Below are 16,097 nucleotides of genomic sequence, written 5' to 3'. Positions count from 1 at the left end.
CGGTGAATTTGGTTCGGTTATTTCAGTTTTTCGGTTTTTTGAGTTTTGAAAATCTTACCGAATTGAACCGAAATATATTTCGGTTCGGTTATTTCGGTTTCTCGGTTAATTCGGTTTTAAAATTTCAAAACCAAAATTTGATTAAAAACATGAAAAATCGGATTTTTCGGTTATTTAGAGATAATTTCGGGTTTTTCGGTTTTATTTCAAATTTTTCGGTTTTTTCGGTTTCGGTTTTTTCGGTTATTTTAGGGTAAATTCGGTTATTTTAGGGTAAATTTCGGTTTTATTAGTTTTTTTCCTATAAAAATTAAAAAAAATCGGTTAACCGAAAACCGAACCGAAATAACCGAAACATTTCGGTTTTTTTGGAAAAAAAAAATTGTACTGATCGGTTCAGCCGCCATTACCGAAACCGAACCGAACACCAAAAATATCGGTTCGGTTCGGTTCGGTTATTTCGGTTCGGTTTAAAATCCCAGGACTAATAAGTCATAAACAGAAAAGGTGGTTGTCTTTTACTATCACTATTTAGTTTTTGTATGTGTGTCTGTTTGTTATCATTGTTATGGTTTATCCAAAATTAATTTTTTATTATTTTTAGTAAAAGGAATTCTTATTTTTCTTGACCATGCTATATTTAGCTCAATAAATAAATAAAATAACTGATCATGTTTACAGAGAACAACCTATAGGATTTTTTTTTTTTTGTGTGTCAACATCAACCTATAGGATTGTGAATATAACACAGACAAATGGAAGGTCTAATGTAGGTTGTATACATTAGCATTAATAAAAAGAAAAGGGGGAAAAAGATGATAAGAAGACAATTACATATAAAGAAATAAAACTAAAAACTATTACATATAAAGAAATAAAACTAAAAAAAAAGAGATAATGTTAATTAGTTGAGACAATCGAACCCAAATTGAAAAAGTTAAGAAATGACAAGTTAGTGGAGGAGGACAAAAGTAGAGTGAGAACATGGAGGATGAGTTTAAGAATGTGTATCTATGCAAATATTCAAAGAGTTAGTTGCATGACGATCAGCACGTAAACTTGCTTCACTCTCCTAGCTACAAGTGGACCATGTCCATCCATGCGCCAATCCATTATGCATGCTTTCATATGAATTGAGGTGTTGAGTACTGTTGACAAATAAAAAATGAGAAGATGAATATCATCAGCACGGATTATCTTTTAGTTCGAAAGAAAATAAAATTCATGTTTCTTTTAATATCATCATTAGATGTAATTTAAGATATATATCATATTTGGAGTAAATAAGAGGTTTTAAAATGATATTTTATTGTAGTGAGATTTTTTCAAAATGAATTTACTGCCATATTAGTTTTCAAATGATATTATATATTTGTATTTTTTTTGCTTTGGAAATTTCTTCTGTTTTATATATTATATATTTTTAGATTTAAAATGAGTGTAGAGTTATTTTTTGGGGAAAATTAAAATATTGGTTAATTTGCTTTATTATATGAATACTAGATGAAGACCCGCCCGATGTGTGGGTTTAAAGTTCTATAAATTAAATTAAATTCAATAAAAATATATTAAAATTTGTTGTACGTTATTTATAAATTTTATTTTTGTTATAATATACTGTATATTTAGGTGTACATAAAAATATACTTCCATTTACAAATCTTTTATGTATGTTATTATTAAAAGTATATTTTTTTACACCTAAATATATGTTATGTTAAAAATATATTCTTTATCACCACCTAGAAAATATCTATATGAACATATTAAGCCAACTATTTTACTTTGACTTATGTATAGTTTTTTAGTTACTAAAATTGATGGCTCAGAAAACATTTTGAATAAAAAATATATTACATAATATACTAATCAATGATGTATCATCACCACCATAGAGAAAACTTTGGCTCCGCACTCATCCCTTATAGAGAGAACCTTGCTTCCATCGTCCTCCATTATGGTGAGAACCTTGGCTCTGCCTTCCTCCCTTGGGGAGATAACCTTGCATCCAACCTCCTCCACCTTGATAACCTTGTATTCAACCTTTTTCACCGTAGAGAGAACCTCGGCTTTGCCCTCCTCCTGTGTGAAAAGAACATGTTCATGTCTTTTTGCGATCTCAAAATGGCTTGCTCCGACAACCAATGAAAGTAAAAACTTTTTTCTAACGTCACAAAATGTTTTAATTGTAAATAATGTTAAGTTTCCCAATGTATTCGTGGAAGTGCCTTTAACACACCATGATGTAGTCTCTATCTCTCTAACGCCTCAACCGCCATCTTGCTTAGTGAACTCGTATCCACTCTCAGTCCATGGGCTCACTTGGTAAGTGGACCCTATATCTATTCCCGAACTGTGGATCCTCCCATATTCGATGGCCGGTTTTTTATGTTTGGGAGACTTTAAAAACTTTTTTACCGACCCTACAAATCAACAAATGATCTTTTCATGTGTTTTGTCCTCATTCGCACAGTTTCGACAATCACTTCCACGAAGGCCACCCATCATGAAGTTCCTTGAGGATCCTTGACCAAAAAAATAAGTGCATTTTTGTCACATATGTAGTCAAATCAATTCTTTTAAATCTTTCCGCAAACTAGGGTGTCACAATCTTTGAGCTCCTATGGAACTATCAACAACGATTTATGTTTTTCCAGTCTATCTGTCTATGTTTGTTGTAAGCTTGTGTTTGATTAGTCAATTTTATTCATCCACTAGGTTGATGAGCTTTTTTTATTATATCCCTTTGGGATTGAATGAATAATGGTAACAATTATGTTTTCAAAAAAAAGAAGGGTTTATGACCAACCAATCAAGGTTGAGAAATTAGAAAAAACAAAAATTTGACATAATTAAATAAACAATACAAAATTATAAGCATGGTAATATATGAATTTCAAATAATTCAAAGATGAAAATATAAATTAAATAAAATATAGTATTAAGAAAAGAAGACGCATATATTAATCTTTTTGGGTCAATATATTAATCTTACCTATTCCAAACTGAAAAAGGAGAAAGTAGGAGAAAATTTTGGTTTAAAAGAAATATGAAAAAATTACCTTCCCATTGAAAAAACATTCCCGATTAAAAGAAGTTGAAAGCAGTGTTTTTGAATAAATTATTAAAAGATGAGATGATCTATATTTATATTGAAGTGAGTATTTACAAAATTTAGAATTAATATATAACTGTTTATTTTCTTTAATCCATTTTTCTATTTTTTGTAGAATTAATAACTTAAAATTAAAAATAAGTAAATAATATTATAATTTTGAATTTTATGAAATATATATATATATAATCTCCTTATAATTATTTTAAAAAACTTTGTATTTTTTATAAATTTCTGTAGTTTCTGATAATTATTTTTTTACATTATTAATATTTCTTAAAACAAAATATTTTATTTTTGTTGTATTGTAATCAAATTTCTCCTATTAAATATTAACTTTTATATATGTCAAAATCTGATATTGATAACTTGACACATGTTAATATTTTGTTAATGGCTAACTTTCAAAATCCAACTTTATATAATAAGATTTTGAGGAGTTATTACTTAATGGAAGGATAAGAATGTTTGATTATGAATTGATATATCATGTAAAGAGGTGGTGCTGTTTTTATATAGGGTTAGTTAGGCCTTGAATGTTTACTAGATTTTAAGTAGTTTTTGGATTCTGATTCTTTGAAAATCTATTTTTTTACCATTCAAGATTTTCAAAAAATAGATTCCCTTGAATTTAGAGAAACTAGTTTTTGGGTGGTTTCTTGCAATTTCAAAGAGAAACTAAAAACCATAATTTGTGGTTTTTGTAAAAAATAATTATTTTCAACGAGAACATTTTTAGTTTTTGAGTTTTTGATTTTTTATTTATTAATTTTAAATTCAATAGCAAAAACTAACAATTAAGAAATCAGAAACCAAAATTCAAAATCTAAAATCTAAAAACCAAAAACTATCTAAAAACTAATTACCATTCATGGCCTTAATATCTAGCTAGCTAGTTTAATTTTTGTATGAATAGTTGTACATCCACCCACAAACACAAAACTGTATGGTGTAAATCATATACTATAACACACACAAAAATAAGTATCTTAAGCACGTAGGATTCCGACAGAGTTTCATGGTGTTTGGACACTTTGTATATACAGTGTTGGTGGTTGTGCTCAAGTATATAGGTGTGGGATTGTCGCTTCTTCCTTTGTTCGTACGTGCAGGTGTTTGCACGTATATATATGTATGCGTGTCTATGGTAGATGTTGCCATGTTGGAATCCAACATATCTGGAAACTTGATGAGTCAGGATGATGGAAAAAATGAAAGAGAGGTTGGAGAAGATAAAGAGGACGATGAGGCAAAATAAAGCAAAGCTTCATATCATCAGAATCTGCATCACTATGCTTCTTTCTTCCGATGATAACTCTTAGCTAATCTTCTATGTCTGGTTAATTCAACATTTTCTTTTTAATTAGTTTTCTACCAAACGTCGGCCATTTATGGTATAAATTGGAGAATAGTATAGTACTGTGTAAATTTGAATTAAAAAAAAAAAAAAGTATAGTACTGTGTAAATCATTGGACTTGTACAAACCTACAAATCTCTTAAGCTTGAATTATACAGAAGAAATGTGTTTTAACTTCTTTGCAATTTTCAACGACATGATATCCTTAAAGATCTCATATCATAGTCTAGTATCACATTTTTCTTTTTTTTTGGAACAAACTTCATATATAGTCTATTATTATCACTAAAGTCTAAACTTACCAGAAAAAGTCTACAAAATATATTATGATATGTAGTAATTGTCTATATTTTAGGCTTCGACAAATTTAAACGCTACATATAAGTTTGTGATTTGATTGATAGAGTGACTATACGGATACACTTATCACTTCAGTTCATTCTGGACAAGTAAATATACTATCAAACAACAATATACGACTAGTTTATTTATTTTCCACCACATGTATTATTTCAATTCAAAGACTAAGACTTAAATTATGTACTTTATAATAATTTAAAAAAGAAAAACAAATAATGGTACTCGATCGATAACCCGACCAGTACCAGCACCAATGGGTAACAACTGCATGAAGATTACCTATCCATACATTATTATATTCGTTTATGCGTCGCATTATGAAACATCAACCAAGTAAAGTAGAAGGACGAAAGACACAACTGCTTAGTTTTAAGTTCGTTTTATGTCCCACACATCTTTACTTGTGAAAGTGATTAAACAAACGCATGATCCAAGACCCGACAATAAATTGAGTTGTGTTCATTATCTAGGGGTCTTAATTGGGACAGTCCAACCCGGTTTAGTTCCCAACCTGAATTATTATCTAAAATATATTGTGAGTCGAGAGTTTTTTTAAATGCTAGATTTTTGTCCAAATCAAAAACTAAAATGGTTTAGTTGGAAATATATCCAAAATCATAGAGCCAAAAAAAAATATGGTAGCATTGGTCAAAAGCCAAAAAGATAAGCGTATCTGACTGCCCTATTATAATTTCGAAACCTAAAAATCTATTGAAAGATAAGTTTCTTGAAAATTAACTCTATATTTTACTTTAAATTAAAGATAAGCCTATCTGACTTCCCTATTATAATCTCGAACCCTAAAAATCCTATTGAAAGATAAGCTTCTTGAGAAATTAACTCTAAGTTTTACTTTAAATTGTTGGAATATGAGTTTATAAGAGATTTGTGTATCACTACAAGAAAACATGCATTTTGGGACTACCGTTTGTGGCTACTTATTCAGTCGCAAAATATAGTGACGTTTTTGAGACCAATTTACGACGACTAAGCGACTACAAAACAATTAGAGAGAAAAACGTCGCTTATTAACGACGAAACATAAACGTTATAAAAGGGTCTCTAATAAGCGACTACATTAGAACTATTTTGCGTCGAAAACAAATTTGTCTCATAATGGTCACAATTTTGCAGACTACTCTGCGACCAGCTCTATAGTCGGTAAGTATAGTCGCAAAAGCGTCGCATATTGAGGATTTATTTGCGTCCACATGTTTTACCCCTAACAAGTAACAAAGTAGTCACAAATTGCGACTATATTGTGACGAATATCTGAAGACTTTGCGACTAACACCTGATTTAGCTACTCTTTTAAGACAGTTTAGCCACTCTCTCTATTTTTTATTTTGAAATTTCACATTTGAGATTCATCTACATGTTTAGGTTGAAGTTTATGCTTTGTTTTGATCACCTTATCAATAATAACTTTCTCAAAGTATTAAATTTCAATGACTATAAACTAAGCATCCATAAGTTCAAAATTTATCCTAAGTGTTACATGTTCTTTTATAAGAATGTGTTCCAATGAAGAAAAATCACAAACTAAGTAATGTAAACATTGTTTAACTAAATTTTACTATTACAAATACTTCATACTACTACTATGAGTTCTCCTTAGTGTTTTATATTGTTCATAATGTGTAGAATTCAAGATTTTTAGTTTGTGACTTTAATAAGGTAGTCTTAAAATAGTCACATATTGCGACTATTTTGCCACGATGTTACGACTGAAGACTTTTGTCACTCGTTTGCTACTACTTTGAGACTTCTTTTGCGACTATATTGTGACGAATATCTGAAGACTTTGTGACTAACACCTGATTTAGCTACTCTTTTAAGACAGTTTAGCCACTCTCTCTATTTTTTATTTTGAAATTTCACATTTGAGATTCATCTACATGTTTAGGTTGAAGTTTATGCTTTGTTTTGATCACCTTATCAATAATAACTTTCTCAAAGTATTAAATTTCAATGACTATAAACTAAGCATCCATAAGTTCAAAATTTATCCTAAGTGTTACATGTTCTTTTATAAGAATGTGTTCCAATGAAGAAAAATCACAAACTAAGTAATGTAAACATTGTTTAACTAAATTTTACTATTACAAATACTTCATACTACTACTATGAGTTCTCCTTAGTGTTTTATATTGTTCATAATGTGTAGAATTCAAGATTTTTAGTTTGTGACTTTAATAAGGTAGTCTTAAAATAGTCACATATTGCGACTATTTTGCCACGATGTTACGACTGAAGACTTTTGTCACTCGTTTGCTACTACTTTGAGACTTCTTTTGCGACTATATTGTGACGAATATCTGAAGACTTTGTGACTAATACCTGATTTAGCTACTCTTTTAAGACAGTTTAGCCACTCTCTCTATTTTTTATTTTGAAATTTCACATTTGAGATTCATCTACATGTTTAGGTTGAAGTTTATGCTTTGTTTTGATCACCTTATCAATAATAACTTTCTCAAAGTATTAAATTTCAATGACTATAAACTAAGCATCCATAAGTTCAAAATTTATCCTAAGTGTTACATGTTCTTTTATAAGAATGTGTTCCAATGAAGAAAAATCACAAACTAAGTAATGTAAACATTGTTTAACTAAATTTTACTATTACAAATACTTCATACTACTACTATGAGTTCTCCTTAGTGTTTTATATTGTTCATAATGTGTAGAATTCAAGATTTTTAGTTTGTGACTTTAATAAGGTAGTCTTAAAATAGTCACACATTACGACTATTTTGCCACGATGTTACGACTGACGACTTTTGTCACTCGTTTGCTACTACTTTGAGACTTCTTTTGCGACTATATTGTGACGAATATTTGAAGACTTTGCGACTAACACCTGATTTAGCTACTCTTTTAAGACTGTTTAGCCACTCTCTCTATTTTTTATTTTGAAATTTCACATTTGAGACTCACCTACATGTTTAAGTTGAAGTTTATGCTTTGTTTTGCTCATCTTATCAATATTAACTTTCTCAAAGTATTAAATTTCCATACTATAAACAAAACATCAATAAGTTCAAAATTTATCTCAAGTGTTACATGTTCTTCTATATGAGAATATGTTGCAACGAAGAAAAATTCAAAACTAAAGGGGGTGTATTCAACTTGACATTTTAAGTGATTTGTGTAAAAGTTACAAATCCTATGTTATTCAATCATGGATTTTAAAAAGTCTCATGAAATCCACTGTTATTCAACTGATGATTTAAAAATCTACTTTGAAATCCATTGTTATTCAAAACAGTTTGTGGATTTGGATTTTAATAAGTTTTAGGGATTCTGGAGGATTTTGGAGGATTTTGGAGGATTTGTTTAGTTAAAAATACAGAAATACAAATCTCATGATTTTAGGTGGGATTTGAAAGAATTTTACCATAAATCATATCAACTCCCCTAAAATCTATCAAAATTCCAAATTTTCTAAATCCCATCAAATCTTCCAAAATCATTGTTTCAATACACCCCCCTAAGTGAAGTAAACATTGTTTTACTAAATCTTACTATTACATGTACTTTATACTACTAATATGAGTTCTATTTAGTGATTTATATCAACAGTTTTGTTCATAATGTGTAAAATTCAAGATTTTTATTTTGTGACGTATATATGGTAGTCGTAAAATGGTCACTCTTTTGCTACCAATTAGAGACCTGTTTCGTTAATAACTAGGTTAATTTACTCTGCGACTCCTTTGCGACTAATTTGCTACTCTTTTCGTAAATAACTAGGTTAATTTACTTTGCGACTCCTTTGCGACTAATTTGCTACTCTTTTCGTTAATAACTAGGTAAACCAAAACGACTTCTCTTCGTTTATTATTAGCCGATCTAGGGTTTAACACTTCTATTCTCTCAAAGGGCGATTTGCCGATATCTCTCTCAAACTTTTCTCTTCTCACCGATTTCTCTCTAATGGTTCTCACCGGTAGTAGAACTCGAGGTCGTGGAGGCAGGACTGCGTCGGGTGTAAGGACATACAATGGGAGAAACGCCACCAGAGGTCGTGGAGGCAGGACTTGATATGACCCCGGACTACGAGCGTGAACCACGGACGTATGGACGGAGTAACCCAGCGGAGCGAAACGAAAGTACGGCTCGGTTTTAGGACGTGAATGGAATGGAACGGCGGATGGGGCGGGGTAAGGACGGTGATAGCACCAAGGAACAATAGGAACGAATGGAGAGGGATTCACGAGGAGATGCTCGACTCTTTAAGCCCTCGAAGAGATGGGGATAGAAGTGGAGCGAAATAGCGACACACGAGGGTTGGCTCTCCTTGTGATACGGCTAAGCTAGAAGGTTACGAACCCGGTTCATGAAGCTTCTAGGGTTTCGTTTCAATCACTGAAAACGAGAGGAAAGAGATAACTTTGTTCTTGTTTATTGATAGTCTACCTTTACATAATAAGGTCTAGGCCCTTTATATAGGGTGGCTTACATAAGGGAACCCTCAAACCCTAAACACGTGGGTGAGACTAAAATGCAGCGTACAGGAAAATAATTTAAAAGACAACAGTCATAAGCGAAATTAAGCTAAGAATAGGATGGACACGTGGCCGAAGTGGTACTTGGTCATGTCCATGCACTAAGGATTATAGCCTCATTAAAACCCCCTTGGTAAACCCATTGGGACAAACCCAAGGCGGGAAAAAGAGTACTATTCTCCCTAATGTCTTGGAGGTTTTCACCCTTGAGTGATGGTGAAGACCGTTAGAAGAGCCTCGGTCGGCTGTTCGTCGGGTCGGTTTGGTCCGTGATCGATCGTCTCTTGTTCTTGAACGAAAGCTTGGACAAAGACGAGGCACTTCTTCCTTGCGGTCCATGCTGCGGTCCGGCTCCTTGTTGTAGCCCCCGGCGTCAAATTTGGTGCTTGAGTCGATGGTCGCCTGGTTCCGGAAATAGTCGCGTCCTTGGTTCCTTGTGCACTCCGGTCCTCGTCCGTGTCCGTATGCTGGCCATTGTCCTGGGCTCCATCAGGACTGCTCCCAGAACTTCTTCTCACTCGTCCAACCCATCGGCGACACATTCTGGGACCAATTCGCATCAAAGTCGTCCTTCGCAGTTTCCGTCGAGGACACAGTCTGGGAACCATTCCGTGACCCATTCGCATCGAAGCCTTCCTTCACAGTCACCGCCGAGGACACAGCCACGGTCTCCTACTCTTCCACCACCGCTTCCTGCTCTAAAAGTTGTACCGCACCCAAACCCTAATGAGGAAGATGGCGTCGAAGGAGGAATCCCAGATCCTAATCCACCTCAACAAAATCATAATCCAAATGCTGACTACAATGAGATTTTGGATCGTTTGCTTGCTCTTCCAGGTCGCGAGCATCTACCACTGCTGTCTGAGCAACCTATTCCAGGAATCGAGACTTTATGGTATAAATTCTCTTAGTTAAATTCTCTTTATGGTTTGATATCGGTTTTAGTTGTGATATAAGTTTTATATAGGTTGTGATATAAGTTTGTAGGTTTGTTGTTGTGATTCTTATTTGATATTGTGATACAAAAGGTATAAATGATCTTAGTTATATCGGTTTGATGTAAGTTGTGTGATATAAGTTTGATATCAGTTTTAGTTTGATATCAGTTTTAGTTTGATATAGGTTTGAAAGTTGTTGTTGTGATATAGGTTTGTTGTGGTGATATAAGTTTTTGTTGTGATATCGGTTTTAGTTTGTCATATAAGTTGTTGTTGTTCTTGTTTTTTATAACAGGTTTAACAGACACAAAGGGAGGTTGTCTCGAGCAATTGCAACAATCTTTAAGAGGAAGTTTGATGGGCCTTACTACAGTTGGAAGGTGACTCAAATACCCATTCAAGAGAGATACTTCAGGACGTTTGCGGTAATGTTGACTCTTTCACAACATGTTATTGTTTACTCTATGTATGAGTTAGAATTGTTGCTAACTATAACTGTTTGTGTGATGTAGCGGAAGTTTAGGTGGGATTCTGGGATTAGTGACCTTGTTAAAGAAGGTTTCTTGAAGATTGCCAAGAAGCGGATGAAAGGCATTGTCAGTCAAGCAAAGAAGAAGGGTGTGCAACCATCATGGATTCGTGATACATTATGGGCTGAGATGTGGGAATATTGGGACACCCCTGATGCTATTGAGAAAAGTGAGAATGCTTCACAGTGCAGAAACTCTACTCGTGGAGGTCTTGGAGTGCACAAACACTTAATCGGTCAGAAATCATTTGTGCAAGTTCATCAAGAAATGGTAAGTCTTCGGTTTCCATCCAATTACATAACTTCTGATTTTCTAATACTTGTTAACTAAATTTAATCTGTTTGACTGTCATTGTAGGAGGAAGAGTTGGGGCGTCCTGTATCACTTAGCGAAGTGTTTATGAAAACACATACTCGGGCTGATGGAACTTTTGTGGATCAAAAAGCAAAGCAGGTTGTTGAGACCTATGAGAAGACCATAGAAGAGAAATTGTCAGAAATGAATGAGAATGAGGATGGTCATACTTCAGATAATTCCCGTGAACATTCAAGTCATCAAACTCTCAGCATTGGTCAAAAGAATGAGATCTTTCTTCATGTAATTTTACTTAATGTTTTTTATTTTATTTTTGATTATTCTCTTACCTAAATGCTTACTGAATGTTATGTTTTGTTTCAGTGTACTCAGACATATATCAAAGGCAACCCTTTTGGCCTTGGATCTCTTGTCGAGACACTTAACAAGAGAAAAAGGAAGGAGAGCTATGAGAGCCCATCAACTTTTCAGGATCTTCAAGATCAACTTCGGCGCAAGATAGCTGAACAAGAGGCTGAAAATGCACGTCGTGAACCAGCCACACAAGCCACGAGAGGAGTCACCACACAAGCCACGGCAGCAGCCAATTCTCCTTTGTCTAACACTTCTTCCACCCAATAAACTTTATTTGTATTTCCTCTCATTTAGGATGATCTTTTGTGTTTAAACTCTTTTAGGATGATATTTATGGTATGATTAGGATGATATTATGGTATGATTAGGATGATGTTATGGTAACATTATATTGATATTATGGTATGATAAGGATAATCTTTTGCTATGATTAGTATTTTAATCATCATTTTTTTAAATTAATAGCGTTTTAAATTGGCAATTAACCAATATCAAACATGTGACCAGTTTGTGACCAAACCAAATAACAAACTTGTGACCAGTTTGTGACCAAACAAAATAACAAACAAAAACTCCAAATTCGGACTCTAAATATGGTCACAAAACAGTCCCGCAAAAAGACTCTAAATATGGTCACAAAACAGTCCGTAAGTTAACTTGGTTGCATTTCAGTCGGAAATGTGCTACTCCAGCTACAGTCACTTAACAGTCACTTATATACGACTATATTTTCTAGTCTGAATCCAGTCGCAAATTAGAGACAATGTTGCGACCATTTTATTTTGCGACCGTTTTTTAACGACTCCCAAAAATGGTCATTAAGTAGTCATAAAACCCTTATTTGCAACTATTTAGCGACTGTTATGGGAGTTGCAAACGGCATGTTTTCTTGTAGTGAATGTGACCCTCCACTTAAAATTTAATCTATAATAGTCAGAAACTTAATTATCTCTACTTTTCTGTTTTGTTGGGGTCGGAAAAGGAAATCCATTTTCAGATAAAGTCTTCAACTTAGAATTGTCAAATCGGGCAAAATCGTACAAAAATATTCATGTAGTAACATGCTCTATAGTCTATACGAATAGGAATTATATATGTATATGTACAAACACGTAACTGTTCAATTCCCTAAAAAAATTAGTTTGTTTTTCTTCTTTTTCTTTTTTTTGGATAGAAAATGTGATAAGTGAGAGTGATAGATGGAAGCAAAGCGAGAGAAAGAAAAAGACAAGAGAAGCAAAACAAGTAAACTCAGCTTTGTCTTGTAATCTTCTGTAGAGTGGGATTCCACTCTTTTTGTTCATGTCACCTCTCTCTCTCTCTCAAACTCTCTCTCTTTAACAAACTTAATTACAACTTAAGCCTCTCTATTTATTCCACACCTCTCTGTACTTCTCCCTACTCATAAACAACAACACAGAGAGATCTTAACATTAAAACAATTAAAAGATACGACAGCACATCCAGAGAGGTGGTCAATGAAGATGAAGATGTTGTTGAGACGAGATAGATCGGGTCGGATATCGAAGCTCCGGTGTTGGGATTGGTGTAAAGAGCAGAGAACACGTGCGTACATAATCTGGAGGTGTTTGCTTTTCTTGTTACGGTGGGATGACTAACAAGAATAGCTCGTTAACACACTATGTACAAAGTCTGAGGGAAAATCAATAGAGAGGATGGATTCATAAATTTTGTTTTTATTTAGAGTCCTTAGAAGAAACGTATGTTTGTATATGGATTTATTGAGGTTTGTTTATGTAGTACGTAGCTAAGCTTTCTACATATTATTAGTGTTAATTAGTTGCTTTTATATATTAATCGTAAGTAAATCTGACAAAAAGCTGATGTTTATTGGCAATTTAAGAATAAAAGTACTATTAAACGTTTTACCCCATTTTGATTAGTGACAGAAAGTTAAAAGACTCCGTTGTAAAACACTGTATTCTATCACTTTGGTATTTTCCATTAAATTCAGAAAAAAAAAAAGTGATCCATAACAAAGTTCTCTAAAGATGACTCGTTACACTTGTATATGTCATGTAAAATAGATTGATTGGACGTGTGAGGATAGAAATTGTTCTTCAATAACTTAAGTTCATGAATTAGTTGAAATATCAATAGAAACCATTGCACACAAAAAAAAAACTATTATGACGANAAAAAAAAAAAAAAAAAAAAAAAAAAAAAAAAAAAAAAAACTATTATGACCATTCAATACTGGGCAGATAAATACATTTGAAGTTTCGAAACAAGATGATATGTTTGTACAGCTACATTTAACTTCAAATGAATTTTACTAGCTTTGAGACATAATTAGTATTCTCTTTTATAAACAAAATGTCCAAAGTATCAGATTCAAGTGTTTCAGTTAAACAACATATGAGAAAACTATCCATGTGGTTTTGCATTGCAATTGGATGCCTCCAAGATCAAAGCGTGTTTCAGAATTCAGAGTAAACAGAGTTTCCGAGATCAAAGATCTCCACGAACTGGAAACGCATTTGAAACGCGTCAATGACTTTACGGGTAGTCTATTTAGAGTTTCTATGGTTTATGGATGGAGCGAAACAATCGACTTCCACTGGAATCAACGATGAGAAATAGGGCTTTTTCTCCTTGGGAGTCAAGACTCAAGAAACCCCAAGAAAAAATTTCATCCCTACTCCAACCATGCATGGTTCCAATTACACTAGACTCTAATATGTGGGAGATGCTGAAAAGACTGTTCCTCTCCCTAATCAAGAGACAAATAAAACTGCTATGGGACTATAACACTCTTCTAAAATATTATTAGGATTGGTTCGAAATTATGGGCTTCGATTAGAACTGGGCCTACGGGTTCTTGAACTCTAAAAACTGTTTTGAGAGAATACATGAGATTTTAGAATACATAGGATTGCGACATGCACGATAAAAGAAACTAGCATGTACTTGTTAGTTAAATTATGATGAGAATGAGATGCCCACGGATTACACGCATGCATAAGGACGGAACAGTGTCTCTAAAGGCTCCATCTTCAAACACAACACAAAAGAAGGAAGACGACAATGTGACGTGGAAATTTATATTCAAAGGCTCTCATTGGAATAAAATTGTTTTATTTTTTTTATTTTTAATTGTTTTAAATTGAAGTTTTTCTTCTTTTTGTGTTTATGTGCTCAGAACTGAACTTTGGTTCTCCCTTTGCAAAAGTTGATGTTGACCTTTTATATTCTTCTTGTACCTATAGAAAAGCTAAGAATAATAAGAACCAGACTCCTAAACAAAAATGGGCTTTAAAAAGCAAAAGCACAAGTAAAAGAGACGAAGACATACCAAAATCGAAGGCCTAAAATTCTGCAATTGTAGATTCTAGATAGCTACGAGCATTGGTCATATATTCATATTCAATTCCCACTGTTTCAGTGTCAAAGTGTCGTAGTTATTTTCTTGTTTGTTCTTGAAGTTGTAACTCAACATCTAACTTTATGCTTGTTATTGATAAAATATTTCTTCTAATTATTTATAGAACTTATTATTTGCTTAATTTTTACTCCATGCGTTTCATAATATAAGCTGTTTTAGATAAATTTTTTGTTTTCTATTATAAAATGTTTTTCAAAAAAATTTATGCAAATTATAAATTACGATAATATTTTATGATTATTTTATATTATGCAGTTTTTTGTGATTGGTTGAACTTTATAAAATAAATACTTGTTAATATGCAAACTTTATTTAAAATATTTTATATTTTGAACATAGGAAATAGTTTCAGTAAGTGTAAATATCAATATGGCGTTTTATTTTTAAAAAATTCCTTGTACGAAAATAGTTTTGGTTAGGAGTATAACAAAACAATTCCCTTAAAAATAGTGAGACTAATTTGAAGATAACGAGATAAGCATGGCCCCGATATCGAATATGTAGAATGCAATACGATTGATGGATAAAAATAAAAGAAAAGAAAAGAATGCCCAAATTAAAGAGTATATAATATATAACCCATTGAAATTGTACCAGTAGAATCGGTATATTAAGAATAGCTAACATAAGAAGATTATTTATTTTCTTATTAATTATGTCAGGGAAAGATTCGCCATTTTCTGCAAAATATAATAACACATTTTCCATTTGCGTCACAATAGGATAAATATAGAATATTGAGGGGAATAAATAAAGAGCAGCTTTTGATATTTGCCATGTTCAGTCTCAACCTTTAATTTGTCATATTTTGATATTTTAAGCCCTAACTTGGAGCCATCATCATAAATATAATGTGAGTTAATAGTTTTTAAGACATTTCTATTATAATATTTTTGGTGTGTGTTTGTGTGTCAATATATAAATTGATCTAATTTACTGATTAGCCGACTGCAATAGTAATTACTGATTAGCCGACTGTATGTAGTGGTTAAGGTGAATAGGAATATCGAGTCGTAAACACATTTTTATATTTAGTGCTTTCAAGTTCATCTCAAATTACTAACCCTACAAATCATTATCAGAAGTTCACAACATCACAACTGTGAACCCAAAAAAAAAAAAAATCGTTTAAATATTACAAAACCAAAGAAAAGGGTAATGAAAGACATCAGATGCTGTCTCCTTATGACATTTATTTAGTGTTATTTAG

General features: G+C 32.6%; 1 protein-coding gene and 1 pseudogene across 1 annotated transcript; both read left to right on the top strand.

Annotated features, from left to right (window-relative positions):
- Nucleotides 4,275-4,437, top strand: LOC109125932 (annotated as a pseudogene).
- On the top strand, nucleotides 12,834-13,276 carry LOC109132225. The gene has a single exon (XM_019243516.1). The coding sequence runs from the start codon at nucleotides 12,960-12,962 to the stop codon at nucleotides 13,098-13,100; it is 141 nt and encodes a 46-aa protein (XP_019099061.1). The 5' UTR covers nucleotides 12,834-12,959; the 3' UTR covers nucleotides 13,101-13,276.

The sequence above is a fragment of the Camelina sativa genome, chromosome 1 (genome assembly GCF_000633955.1).
Source record: "Camelina sativa cultivar DH55 chromosome 1, Cs, whole genome shotgun sequence".
Taxonomy (NCBI): Eukaryota; Viridiplantae; Streptophyta; class Magnoliopsida; order Brassicales; family Brassicaceae; genus Camelina; species Camelina sativa.
Note: the sequence above shows the minus strand (reverse complement) of the source record. Positions and strands in the feature narration are given on the sequence as shown.